This window comes from Bombina bombina, chromosome 9 (assembly GCF_027579735.1).
Source record: "Bombina bombina isolate aBomBom1 chromosome 9, aBomBom1.pri, whole genome shotgun sequence".
NCBI classification, from domain to species: Eukaryota; Metazoa; Chordata; class Amphibia; order Anura; family Bombinatoridae; genus Bombina; species Bombina bombina.
The window spans coordinates 168763736-168779277 of record NC_069507.1 but is presented as its reverse complement, the minus strand read 5'-3'; the positions used below and the strand labels follow the sequence as shown (position 1 = coordinate 168779277).

General features: G+C 35.9%; 1 protein-coding gene across 2 annotated transcripts in view; it reads right to left on the bottom strand.

Annotated features, from left to right (window-relative positions):
• The window catches only part of BTRC (beta-transducin repeat containing E3 ubiquitin protein ligase), a 559581-nt gene that overhangs the window by 101685 nt on the left and 442354 nt on the right, over nucleotides 1-15542 (bottom strand). For both annotated transcript variants that reach the window (XM_053692479.1, XM_053692481.1), the window contains 2 exons: nucleotides 1503-1599; nucleotides 463-600 (listed from right to left, as the gene is read on the bottom strand). In XM_053692479.1, the coding sequence (XP_053548454.1) occupies nucleotides 463-600; nucleotides 1503-1599 (235 nt within the window). The remainder of the gene's footprint in view (nucleotides 1-462; nucleotides 601-1502; nucleotides 1600-15542) is intronic.

Sequence of the window (15542 nt, the reverse complement as noted above, 5' to 3'; positions counted from 1 at the left end):
TACAAATTAAATATTCTCATGGTGTTTGATTAATGGTGCATGGCCCTCACAGCATATGTGTGTATGTCACTGAAAAACAGTAATGACTTTCACTAGAAGCATCTTATCTAAAGGAAGTGTATTGCACAAATTCTTCTATTTTAGCAGCTTAAAAAATCTACCCCTTAGCATGTTTTAATGATGCTATTTCACATGAACAATAGAAACCCCCAAACATCTGTTTCAAGAGTCTATGGGGTTTCAAAAGTTCCATATATCTTCTAGAAATTCCGATGTATAATTTATTTCCTATGAAAAAGATAACACGTTTGTCTATGTAAAGGACTTTAAAACACTGATATGAGCTTTTTATAAACAGTTTTTTTTTAATCAAGCCTAATCTTGTTGGTTCTAGAAGGTTAGTATAATCCAGATCTGCTAGAATTTATAGTCTGTTAAACTGGCAGTCTTTTCAAAACTTACCTTAATAGTGTTATCTCTGAGACCACTTACTATCTTCTGATCATCATACTGTAAACAATATACACCTTTGCTAGTTTCACTCCGGCAGTGGATTCTTTGTAAACTGTGTTTCCCACAACGCCAGTTGGACTCTATTGTCTACCAATGAAAAAGAGATTTAAACTAATTAATTTATACAAAAAATAAATATAAATAGTTTGTAAAAAGGAAAATGTTAAGGCGGGGGTCAGCAACCTATTGTGCTATGCCTGGCTCGCATAGTGATTTTAATGCGGCAATACAGGTGCAACATTTTGTGCCTGGCAGTTAGGCAATATGAGAAACAGGCTTAGTACTATCCTTCTCTTCATCCCTCAACCATTCACAGGGCCCCATACACAGCGCTTGGGAGACACACCATGAGCTGGGAAACCAAAGCAGGAGACAGCAGCTATGTGGGAAAATAAAGGAAAGGGCTTACAGAAGGACTTCAGGGCAAAAGTCCTAAGTTTTGAGGTGGCTATGGGAATGACAAAGGAGCTGCATGACTAAGGTCTCAGATCTGAGGTCTGATGTTCTTATACAGCTGACAAGAGTGACTACTGGTCCAGAGATCTGATCTGATCTCTAGTTTGCTCTTTATGTATGTATGTATGTATATATGTATTACTATTATAAGTTTACAAGCGTAAAGCTGGAACTTTACAGTATTGATGAAATCCTTAAAACATGACACTCTTTATCACCTTTAAAATGACTATGGAACCTTTGTGCCTTAAAAAAAGTGAAGATAACTGCTAGAAAATAGAAAAATTATAATATTACCCATCATCCTTCTCTACTTTTTTGTGGACAATATTTGTTTTAAACGTTTACTTTAGAAAAAACATTGTTATTTTTACCTTATACACAATGAAACCATTTCCTTGGTTTAGTAATCTCGCTTTTCTTTTGCACCAATTACTTCTTTTGTGTCAGAAACCATCAAATGTGATCCATCAACTTCTATGTGTTTCTTTTTTTTCTGAACTGCAATAGAGTATTATGTTATTGGTACTTACCTCTATGTCTTGGACAATTTTTGGATAAAGTGCTCTATAGAAGGAATTTGGTGGTGTTTTTCCATCAGGTGGTTTGTTTTTAAATAGATACTGACCCCTAAAATAACAGAAATAAAGAATAATCAAAAGCACAGAAAACTTAGCAACACACATATACATTCTGAAAGTACATGTGAAATATTATAATCAAATTTATAAATAAAGGAAAAGATCTGAAGTGTCAGGCTTTAATATCATAGCTGATTTATGCCAAATTATTTCTTGTTTTCATTTTTAAATATTAACCAAATAAATAGACACTTCACCTTACAGACACCTAAATATCTATTGTCAGCTGAGAAAAAAACTGAACGTAAAAATAAGATGAAAAATCGCTATGTGCTAAATTCCAAGCTATTTGTGTTTGATGCAAACGTGAATTCTGATTTTGTATTGCTGTTTGAAGTAGAAAATGCACACATTTCAAATGCATTACTCAGATAAAAACATCGGGAAACCTTTAAGAAACTCTTTCCTCAATGGTTTTGTATGCCTACATGAAAAAACAAACAAACCATGAGCTTCCAATGCATGTGGTTGCCACCTTTAGTTCAAGCCAAACCCTAACACTCTTGCAGAGTATACACTATGCATAATAGCACATAAACACAAACTCACACATTGGTATTTACACACATAAATACACTCACTCTTTCAAACACACAGAAAGACACTGACAAACACAAAGACACACACACACACTCGCACACAAAGACACATGCACACAAAGACACACACACACACTGGCACACAAAGACACACGCACACAAAGACACACACACACACACTGGCACAAAAAGACACACACACACACTGGCACACAAAGACGCACACAAAGACACACGCACACAAAGACACACACACACACACACACACTGGCACACAAAGACACACACACACACTGGCACACAAATACACACGCACACAAAGACACACACACACACTGGCACACAAAGACACACACACACTCGCACACAAGACACACACACACACTGGCACACAAAGACACACACACACACAAATAACTGTAGGCATGTGCAGGATGTTGAAATGCACAATTTCAGGTTATTGTCTGTTTCCCACTAAACCCTGACAATTACATGCCTGGGTCAGCTTCAAACCTGGGCACAAAATTGGAAACCCGAAATGTCCTGGTCATTCCATGACAGGTGGCAACCCTATCAATAGACTTGGCCAATAATTAAATTCACTATTGATGACAGAAGCATACATTCATCTGTTCATGAAATGTATGCAGGTAGCAAACTCTGTAGAGCTAAATTACATGCTCAATTAGAGAATGCCTTTTTGTGCAATAATATCCCTTTAAACGACAAGGCAAACACACATAGAATAGTTGGGAAAAAAAATGTAATTTAATCTCACATACACCCACACAATGGGAAACCTATGTATAATGACCTCACTAATTAATTAAGGAAATGAATGACTTTATACATAAGACTATGGGCCAACTCTTTTTATATCAAATGCATACAAGAACAGGCCAGGGGGCAATCATCTTTACTGATTTCACACATACAGTCTATACATGTGAAAACAAGAAGGCACCCCTCTATTGACTTTATAAATATAGATCAGCAAGTGTCACACAAATACTGACACATACATGTTTATTATTGACAATACCCCCCATTGTAGATACAACATACTAATAAAGTGTATTGTATACGTTGCGGGTAATGTCAGATATTGGGTAATCCTAGGATTACTGGGTAAAACGGACATTACCCAAGCGGCTGTGGGTAAAGCCTGATGTATGATCATAAATCCCTTCAGACCGGAAGTCACTGCATCAAACATAAATAGCATGCACTGTAATTCCCCCATCTTCACTTTCTTCATCTTTTTTGCCTCCACCTGGGAGGTTCAAAGGGGGCGAAGTCCCCCTTGTAAACCTCATTCCCCAAGTTTCACTTGGGGTGGATGCAGAAGGATTGGTTGGGGCTCCTTCCTTAAACCCTGCCCCCCTCATGCGGAGGCAAAATAAATAGTGTAGATGGTGGAATTACAGCGCATGCTATATATGTTAGATGCAGTGACTCCGCACTCTGAGGGGATTTATGATCATACATTGAGCTTTACCCACAGCCGCTTTGGAAATGCCTGTTTTACCCGGGTAATCATAGGATTACCCGGATTTCTTACGTTACCCGTAACATATACACATAATACAACTTTATAATAAAATATGTACAAATATTCAATAAAAAAAATATATTTATATATAGAATTTTTGTTCTTATTTGGGAATGCACTGTTATTTTTGAGACAATTTATCCTCTTTCTGAGACAGAGGTGGCAAAAGAGCAAGCAATTATGGCCCCTCTTACCTCACGATGAGTATTTTGTCATACTGTACTTTACAATCAGGGCCTGTATCCAGGTGAGCCAGTCTGGTTCTGTAATCCCCACAATGCCCCCTCTGCCTAATTAAACTCCTGCCTATCAGTAATCCCTCACTCAAACAAATCTCTGTCTAATTTGCACATAACCATAAAAAATCCTCCAGTGCAGTAGCTCATAAATTCCCACACAAACCAGCAATCAATTTTAAGTAAGGTTGAGTGCTGCTACCTTGATTTCTCCCAAGGGTCCCTCACAACACACAAAAATGTTCAACACGTAAAAGTCCTCCATAACCGAAGGATTAACCCTGTTGGGGATGGGGGCAATTGCCCTGATGCCTCCTCAAATTGGCTACTGTGTGCAGCCTACAAAGAGAGTGCTGGGAGGGGGGAGCAGTGCAGCGTACTTACTGTGCGCAACAAATCGAAAACTGATTCTTCTGATTCTTCACTCACCATCCAAAACAAATAATAATAAAAACAAATTCTGTTAGGTAACGGATCGCCTGGTCTGAGCAAGAGTGGCCACAAGTATTGGAATGAATGGATTTCCAGCCTCCAGGTTAAATTTAAAAGACCTTTATTTCTTTATCACAAGGTCCATAAAGCAAACAACCTTCTTACTGTTCTTTTCAAAGTTCCTACTGGTGGCTTCTCCAAGTATTGGCCCACCTTTAATAAAACCAAGCTCAAATGTCCAAGCTCAACAGTCCACCCCGCACTTGTCCACTTAACAATAAATTGCATTTTATACTCACTAAAAGTACATTAAGTTTTCACTACTATTATTTCTGTTAATTACATTATAAACCAAAATGTATTTACTTACCTCTGATAAAGTATATTTCTTTGTTGCATTTACTATCTATCAAGTTAAATTTATTGGTTGCATTTTAGCCCTAAATAACACATATGTACCCTGTACATTGTGTCTCCTAAAGGGTAAGCACTCTATTGTTGCATGCCTGACTCTCACCTAGATTACGAGTTTTGAGCACTATAGGGAAAATAAAGAACGCCACAAAAGTGGCGTTATTTAATACCCTATAGCGCTGCTATTACAAGTTTTAAAAAACACTGCTTGTGCATGCGATATGAAGATTTTGAGCTCCATACCGCACACAATACAAGCGCTGTGTTTGACGTGCTCGTGCACGCTTTCCCCATAGACATTAATGGGGAGAGCCGGCAAAAAAAAGTCTAACACCTGCGATCGTGGAAACAAAAGCTCTGTAACACAGTCCCATTGATGTCTATGGGGAAAATAAAAATACTGTTTAAACCTAACACCCTAACATAAACCCTGAGTCTAAACACCCCTAATCTGCTGCCCCCGACATCGCCGACGCCTGCCTACAGTTATTAACCCCTAATCTGCCGCTCCCGATATCGCCACCACATAAATAAAATTATTAACCCCTAATCTGCCGCTACCGTTATCGCCGCAACTATACTAAAGTTATTAACCCCTATTCTGCCGCACCCCAACATTGCCGCAACTATATTAACATTATTAACCCCTATTCCGCCACTCTCGATATCACGGCCACCTAAATAAAGCTATTAACCCCTAAACCTCTGGCCTCCCATATCAATACCACTAAATAAACCTATTAACCCCTAAACCGCCAGCCCCCCACATCGCAACAACCTAAATTAAACTATTAACCCCTAAACCTAATGTAACCCTAACCCTAACATAACCCTAACCCCTCTAACTTTAACATAATTAAACTAGATCTAAATTAAACTTACAATTATTAACCAAAAAACATTTTAACCCCTAAACCGAAAGCCCCCCACATAGCAACAACCTAAATTAAACTATTAACCCCTAAACATAAACCTAACCCCCCCAACTTTAAAATAATTAATATAGATCTAAATTAAATTTACAATTATTAACTAAATAATACCTAGTTAAAACAAAATACTTACCTGTGAAATAAAACGTAAGCTAGCTACAATATAACTAATAGTTATATTGTAGTCAGCTTAGGTTTTATTTTTATTTCACAGGTAAGTTTGTATTTAGACTAGTTAGTAAATAGTTATTAACTATTTACTAACTACCTAGTTAAAATAAATACAAACTTACCTGTCAAATAAAACCTAACCTGCCTTACACTAAAACGTAACATTACAAAAAATAAAAAACCTACCATTACAAGAAATATAAAAACTTCCCATTACAAAAAACTACCATTACAAAAAAAAACAACGAAATTATCCAAAAAAATAAAGATGATTCCTATTCTAATACCCTTAAAATCAGCCAATAGGATTTAAGCAGCTCTCATTCTATTAGCTGATTCATCATCCAATAGAATTAGAGCTGCTTAAATCCTATTGGCTGATTTGAACAGCCAATAGGATTTTAGCAGCTCTAATTCCTATTGGCTCATTCAAATTTTTCAGCCAATAGGAATGCAAGGGACTCCATCTTGGATGGTGTCCCTTGCATTAAAGATTCAGTGTACAGCGGCGAACGTATGAAGAGGATGCGCTGGATGTCTTCAGGATGGACCCACTCTGCGCCTCCGGGATCAAGATAGAAGATGCCGCCTAGATGAAGACTTCTCGCAGCTTGGATCAAGACGTCACCGCCGGGATGAAGATTAAAGAGGCCGTCTGGATGAAGACTTCTTGCCGCCTTTAGGATAGGGTCTGGGCAGTAAAAGAGCTAAATGCCCTTTTAAGGGCAATGCCCATACAAATGCCCTTTTCAGGGCAATGGCTAGCTTAGGTTTTTTTAGAATTAGGTTTTTTATTTTGGGGGGTTGGTTAAGGGTCATTGGTAGTTTATTGTAGGTTGTTTTTTATTTTAATAGGGCTATTATATTAGGTGTAATTCTTTTTTATTTTGTATAATTTCGTTTTTTATTTATTGTAATTTAGTGTTTGTTATTTTTTGTAACAGTATTTTTTATTTTTTGTAATTAGATACTTAATTTTATGTAATTTTTAGAGTAGTGTTAGGATTTTTTTAATGTGTAGTTTAGTTTAATTTAATTGGTAGTTAGTTTAATTATTATATTAGTTTAATTGTTAGTTTAAACTTAGTGTTTTTAATTTGACAGGTAAGTTTTAATTTAATTTAAATTAGGGAAATTGTAATTTTAATATAAAGTTAGGGGGGGCGTTATGTTTAGGGGTTAATAGTTTAGTTTAGTATATTTTGTTGTGGGGGGCTTGCGGTTTAGGGGTTAATAGGTTTATTATAGTGGCAGCGGTGTAGGGCTTAATAACTTTAGTATAGTGAGGGTGATGTGGGCGGACGGCAGATTATGGGTTAATAATATTTTAAAAGTGTTTGCGATACGGGAGGGCGGCGGTTTAGGGGTTAATAACTTTAGTATAGTGGTGAGCATGTCAGGGAGCAGCGGAATAGGGGTTAATACTTTTTTTAAAGTGGCAGCGATATCGGGAGCGGCAGATTAGGAGTTAAAAACTTTAAAATAGTGTTTGCGATGCGGGAGGGCCTCAGTTTAGGGGTTAATAGGTGTTAGTGTACTTTGTAACAGTTTAGTTATGAGTTTTATGTTACAGCTTTGTAGCGTAAAACTCATAACTACTAACTTTAGATGGCATTACAGATCTTGTCGTTTTAGTCTGTAACGCTCGCTTTTTAGTCTCACTGCAAAACTCGTAATATCGGCGCTATGGGAATCCCATGAAAAAACGTAATTTTTAGGAGTGCGGTACTGACGTTGCGGTACAGGCTAAAAGGCTTGCGGTATACCTATACCTACAAGACTTGTAATGGCTGCGTTAGGGAATATTATGCATTATGGGCCACACTGCTATTTGACTCATATCGCAAAACTCGTAATCTAGGTGTCTATGAGGTAATTGGAAATAGCACACTTTCCTTTGTTGACGAGACCTGCACTATTTAAACCCCTTAAAGTAAAAAGGGTTAAATAGATTTTAGGTATGCTGACTCCCTTGGGTCTGAGATGATCTATTACCCTATTTCCATAGCACCATGTCCACATCATTTTGGAGAAAATCCAAAATCTGCATAAGAGACAATTCCAAGGAATATTCCTATCCTTGCACTATTTACCAAAAATGGACCAAAACCTTATCAGGTAATGTTAAATTTTGTTTTCTTTCATCAGATGTGCAGATTCCATTAAGATGGAGCTGCTCTGCACCGGATGGATGAAGATAGAAGATGCCGTCTGGATGAAGACTTCTGCCCATCTGGAGGACAACTTCTCCCGGCTTGGATGAAGACTTCTCCCAGCTTCGTTGAGGACTTCTTGCTGCTTCGCTGAGGACTTCTCCCGGCTTCATTGAGGATGGATGTCGGCTCTTCAAAACTGTAAGTGGATCTTCAGGGGTTAGTGTTAGGTTTTTTAAGGGTTTATTGGGTGGGTTTTATTCTTAGGTTAGGGTTTGGGCCGCAATAGAGCTAAATGCCCTTTTAAGGGCAATGCCCATACAAATGCCATTTTCAGGGCAATGGGGAGCTTAGGTTTTTTTAGTTAGGGTTTTATTTAGGGGGTTGGTTGTGTGGGTGGTGGGTTTTACTGTTGGGGGGGGGGGTTGTTTGTATTTTTTTCAAGTAAAAGCTGATTTCTTTGGGGCAATGCCCCGCAAAGGGCCATTTTAAGGGCTATTGGTAGTTTAGTTTAGGCTAGGGTTTTTTTTTTTATTTTGGGGGTCTTTTTTATTTTGATAGGGCTATTAGATTAGGTGTAATTAGTTTAAATATCTTGTAATTTGTTTTTTATTTTGTGTAATTTAGTATTTGTTTGTTTTTGTAATTTAGGTAATTGAGTTTAATTTAGGTAATTTATTTAATTGTAGTGTAGTGTTAGGTGTTAGTGTAACTTAGGTTAGGTTTTATTTTACAGGTAAATTTGTATTTATTTTAGCTAGGCAGTTATTAAATAGTTAATAACTATTTAATAACTATTCTACCTAGTTAAAATAAATACAAACTTGCCTGTAAAATAAAAATAAACCCTAAGCTAGATACAATGTAACTATTAGTTATATTGTAGCTAGCTTAGGGTTTATTTTACAGGTAAGTATTTAGTTTTAAATATGAATTATTTAGTTATTAATTGTAAGTTTAATTTAGATTTATTTTAATTATATTTAATTTAGGGGGTGTTAGGGTTAGGGTTAGACTTAGGTTTAGGGGTTAATAAATTTAGTATAGTGGCGGCGACGTTGGGGGCGGCAGATTAGGAGTTAATAAATGTAGGTAGGTGACGGAGATGTTAGGGGCGGCAGATTAGGGGTTAATAATATTTAACTAGTGTTTGCGAGGCAGGAGTGCGGAGGTTTAGGGATTAATATGTTTATTATAGTGGCAGCGATGTCCAGAGTGGCAGATTAGGGGTAATTAATTTTATTTTAGTGTTTGCAATGCGAGAGAGCCTTGGTTTAGGGGTTAATAGGTAGTTTATGGGTGTTAGTGTACTTTTTAGCACTAGTTATGAGTTTTATGCTACAGCTTTGTAGTGTAAAACTCATAACTACTGACTTAAGAATGCGTTACGAATCTTGCGGGATAGGCTGTACCGCACACTTTTTGTCCTAAAAATCTAGTATTACCGGCGCTATGGAAGTCCCATTGAAAAAAAAAGACTATACGCAAATTGCGTAAGTTGATTTGTGGTAAGGCCAAAAAAATGTGCGGGACAGCTGTACCTACAAGACTCGTAATAGCAGCGGTAGCAAAAAAGCAGCGTTATGAGGCTTAACGCTGCTTTTTTTACTCATAACGCAAAACTCATAATCTAGCCATATGTATTCTGCCAAACCCCGCTGGATCCTCATTATGTAGATCAAATTAGTGTGTTCTACCTAGGTAGAACAATAATGGCGGCCTGCATGCGCAGTATGCCTTGTCCTGAACCCACACATGTGCAAAACTGATTGTCCGGCTTTGGTGTATACTGGCACGACATGGCACCGTCAGATGCAGAACATGAGGCATTTTGTGCATGCATGGGAGCAGACATTTGAAAATGGAGACTGAAATTTACTGTCTATTGTGCATGCGATTGCCCACAGTTACTAATGCACATGCGAGGATGGGTGATATTGTGAATATGGGTCAATTCTTACTATGCAAATTATGCTAATTTGTGCTGCTGCTTTTGGTCGATGCCACTGCATTAATAATGAGTGAGTTCGTCCTTTTTTTTTTCGTCGTTGTTGACGTTTTCAGCCAAAATTAAAATATAATTTTGTAATATATGTTAGCTTGTTTTCGAAAAATGATTACGTGCATTTAATTCTCTAATATTTAAACTAACTAATTGTGTCATTTTTAAAGTTTTACAAAATAAAAGATCTCTAACCCTTTAAGGCTTTAAGCCACGCAGATAAAGTAACAGCCGTAGCTTCCTGACCCTGCAAAAACATGTCCAGAGTGCAATTATGAGCCCTTTATAGAAATGTTTTGAATATACACTTATCCCTAATTTATTACACCAACTCTAGATATAAACAGCTGCTGTATTAGAAACATATTTCTAATTTGGATCATTCTGACCCCACTGCCACATTAGGCATTTTATAAATACTTTTGTTTGACTTATTTTGCCTCAACTGGTTTATTTTCCTTTTAAGCCTTCACTTCCTGGACACTACCTGCTTGCCTGATTGAATACTCAGATAGCTTGCCTGCCATCTTGTAAGCAGTCTGTTACCTGCTCAGTGTGCATCTATTACTACCAGTGAGTCACTAATATGCCAGGTGTTTTGGTCTAGAGTACACTGATGCTATCTACACAGTATGTCTCAGTACTGCTTGATGAATCTGTAGGATGCCTTAAGAATACTTACTTTGTGTGCTATTGTATCAGCAGCTCAGTGGAATTTGATCCAGTTCTGCTGCAACTCCTTGTTTTAACTTTATCCATTTCTGCCAAACATAGAAGATTCTACTAGTGTCTGCTATTGAGCCTTGTCTTTAGTTTTCATATTCTTTAACCTTCCAACACGATCTTTATTTGCCAGAGTTGTTTACACAAGGCCACTCTTGCATTGGACTCCAAGTTTAGCTTCACTTTTCTCTCAGAAGTCTAAACCAATATATCACCAATATATCACCAGGAATGTAATTCACTGTTTGTCTGTGTTCTTGAGACTATGAACCATATTTTTCACTGTTGCAATCCTACTTGGCAAGAATTTCTGGAGGTTTCAGGCCAGAAAAAGCCTTAAAGGGACATAATACTCATATGTTAAATCACTTGAAACTGATGCAGTATAACTGTAAAAAGCTGACAGGAAAATATCACCTGAGTATCTCTATGTAAAAAAGGAAGATATTTTACCTCACAATTTCCTCAGCTCACCAGAGTTAGTTCTGTGTAAAAAGTTATACTCAGCTGCTCCCAGCTGCAGGTAAAAAAATAAAAAAAAATGAAGAAATGAACAGCAGCCAATCAGCATCAGCAGTGCTGAGGTCATGAACTCTTACTGTGATCTCATGAGATTTGACTTAACTCTCATGAGATTTCATAGTAAGCTTCCTTTACCTGATTGGTGAAATAATATGAGAGTGCACAATGCTCATCCCTTCAGATGTCCCAGGACAGACATACTAATATGCTGCTTAGAAATCCTTTACAATGGGAGGTGGCTACTGAGGAAATTTTGAGGTAAAATATCTTTCTTTTTTACATAGAGATGTTCAGGTGATATTTTCTAATCAGCTTTTTACAGCTATGCTGCATCACTTTCAAGTGTTTAAACATTTGGGTATTATGGTCCTTTAAGTGGGTTTTACACTTTATTTTAAATAAAGTTGCAAATTTTAAAAAAGAGAAAGAGGTATTAAAACTAACACATCTTCAAAGACAGACTTTGAAACAAGCATTATGGAAAGTGATGTTGTGGGAGGTTTAAAATGAGCAAGAAACCATTATTAACCTAACATTTATGACACACCTGCAATGTCTATATGCTACATAAATGTAGTTAAAGGGGTTCTTTTTTTATTTAAAGGGACATTTTACTTATATGCTAAATCCCTTGAAAGTGGTGCAGGTTAACTATAAAAAGCTGACAAGAACATATTGCACAAACATCTCTATGTAAATAATGAAGATGTTTTACCTCAAAGTTTCTTTAGCTCACTGCAGTAAGTACTCTGTCATTGATAGCTAAACTTTTTACTGTCATCTGCATAGTGGGGAAAAAAAATAACAACAATCAGCTTATCAACTTCATCAGTGCTGAGCTAACACTTTGCTTTATTGTGATCTCATGGGAGTTCAATGAAATCTTACGGCATTTCATAGTTAACTTCCTTAAAGGGACATGAAACCCAAAATTTGTCTTTAATGATTCAGATAGAGTTTATAATTTTCAACAACTTTCTAATTTACTTCTTTTACCAATTGTTCTTCATTCGCTTGGTATCCTTTAATGAAGGAGCATTAATGCACTACAAGCTGAACACATCAGGTAAGCCAATGATAACATTTATATAAGCGCAGGCACCAATCAGCAGATAGCTCCCAGCTCCTGAGCCTACCTATGTATGCTTTTCAACAAATGATATCAAGGGAACAAAGCAAATTATATAACAGAAGTTAATTGGAAAGTTGTGTAAAATTGTATGGTCTATTTGAATCATGAAAGAAAATTTTTGGGTTCCAAATCCCTTTAAACTAAGGAGGGAAATAACGTTGCCAGATGCACGCTCCCTTGCAAGTCTTGAAACCAGCATTCTGATGCATAATGTACCTTTACAGTGGGGTGTGGTTAGTGAAGAAATTTGTAAGTAAAATATATTTTTTACATAGCGATGTTCATGTGATATTTTCTATTCAGCTTTCTACAGATACGCTGCATTACTTCCAAGTGATTCCACATTAGGATAACATGTCCCTTTAAAAACGGTCAGGGTACTATCGTTAAAAATGGACAGGGTACTATCATTAAAAATGGACAAGGTACTAAATGGACAGGGTACTAACTTTAAAAATGAACAGGGTACTATTGTTACAAATGGACAGGGTACTATCGTTACAAATGGACAGGGTACTATCATTAAAGATGGACAGGGTACTATCATTAAAAATGGACAGGGTACTATTGTTAAAAATGAACAGGGTACTATCGTTACAAATGGACAGGGTATTATCATTAAAAATGGACAGGGTACTATCATTAAAAATGGACAGGGTACTATCGTTAAAAATGGACAGGGTATTATCGTTAAAAATGTACAGGGTACTATAGTTACAAATGGACAGGGTATAATCATTAAAAATGGACAGGTTACCATCATTAAAAATGGACAGGGTACTATTGTTAAAAATGAACAGGGTACTATCGTTACAAATGGACAGGGTACTATCATTAAAAATGGACAGGTTACCATCATTAAAAATGTACAGGGTACTATCGTTAAAAATGTACAGGGTACTATCATTAAAAATGGACAGGGTACTATCATTAAAAATGGACAGGGTACTATCATTAAAAATGGACAGGGTACTATAGTTAAAAATGTACAGGGTACTATAGTTGGAAATTAACAGGGTACTATCGTTCAGCTAATTTTAAACTTTCCACTAATTATAATGTGTACTGTAGAGGATAAAATAAGTCAATTTAAAAGTTTACACTTGGTTTAATTCAATCAACAGTATTTAGAGTTTCGTTTACACTCGTTTCATTTTTTATGATACTAAATGTTCCATTTGCCATGAGATAGAAAGTGCAAACATAAAACTTATAAATGAAAGCCACATTACCAAATAATTTCTGTTATGACATACATAGATATTTGAAAAACATCAGCTCACAGCTCATAAAATGGAGATAAATTCAGTATACTCATAATATTAGCAGTATACTTTAAGTCTGCATATATTACATATGAATACAGACTGAGAAATGCGTATGCTTTTCTTGATGTAGTAAACTCATTTTACATAATCTCTTTACATGTATTAAAACAACTAAATCTGAGTCCTGCCAACAGAATCTGCAGAGTTGTGAAACACTATTGATTAAATGGGTACGTGTGCCTTACGGTGCCTCTGAATCTTCATGAACATAACAGAAAAATATAATATTCATTATACTATGGGGGAGTCTGCATGTGCTACCGCTGGCTGTTGAATTGCAATGTATAATTAGATTGGTCCCAACACGTATTTATTAAAACAAATGCTGAATTTACTGATACAATATAACACCGCAAAGTTTCAGCTCAGAAAACAAAATGATCTGAAATATTGTATTCGAGAAGTAAACATATCTATTTATGCAGACCTACAAGGGCAGCTACATAGTATCACAATAACACTGAAATATCCACTGTTTTCGGCACAATACAAATCTTTATGTGAGGAATGTAAGAGATGCTGAAATATTGCAATACAGGTACAAATCCCCGAAAGCTGGAATTCCAAAATCTGTTATTATTTTAAAATCCAGACTTTTTTATGAATATTTTAAAAAAAATAAAAAAATAGAATTATTAAAAATTACACTTTTACCCCCGCCAGTAAGTCACCATCTTCCATTCCTATGTATGATTGGCTGAAAAATGTCTTCTTATTGGTGGAGGATAGTAAGCATAATATATTAAGGTATTTATAATGATTACTATTTGTTTATTTTTGATGCATAAAAAAATGTAATATATGATGCACCCCTTTTTATAGTAAATTGAAAGCCAGTTGTTTAAAGGGACAGAAAACCCCCTAAAATTCTGTCATGATTCATTTAAAGCAATTTTAAACAACTTTCCAGTTTATTTATATCTGTGCAGCCGCCAATCAAGCAGCTTGGTCCGAGTAGTTTAGGATATGTACATATTCTTTTTCAACAATGTCAATTTGAAAATAAAAGTGAATTTAAAATGGTCTTTAAATTATATGCTCTATCTGAATGATGTAAGTTTAAGTTTGATTTTCCTTTCCCTTTAAGACAAATGAGAGGCAGGCATAACTGACTGGCCTGATTAGCCAATTAAAAGAAAACCTTTTTCTGCAGACGTAATGCTCCTGGTCACATGTTGGGTTGTGTTATGTACCCAGAATGCATTGCTGCCAACGGAGCGTGATGTTAACTAACTAAGGGTGTGCATTTTATCCAGCACTAAATGGTACATCCCATGATGTCATAAAAAAAAGTTAGTGTGATACATGTTTTTGACTTTTCTTCCGTTTACAGCCAACATTATTGTGGAATTTCGCTTTATTATATTTTAAGTCTTTTGGTTTGGGTTTTGGGTTCTAAAATGCAAATATTAGTTTATATTTATTTGAAACAACTATTAACTTTCTGATTACAGCACTGTACTATCTATCTGATGGTACTATGTATACAAAAATATAAAAAAAATACATAAAACTATTATTTAAATGCTTTTAAATCATTTCCTATTTAGATATTTCACTATGTAGTCTCTTATATATGATATATATACTGTACATAAATATATTAAAATTAGCTTTAAGTCTTTGAATAATAAATGTAAACACGGGAATGACAAATCCAAAATCAGCTAGGGACACACTTTGAAGTCATGTTTCCAGATTAAACTAAGATAGAGAGAAACCAGTTATCATCAAGATATTAACGTTGCCTCCTGCTATGATGTGTGTATATACCACATATGTTATACTAAGAACAT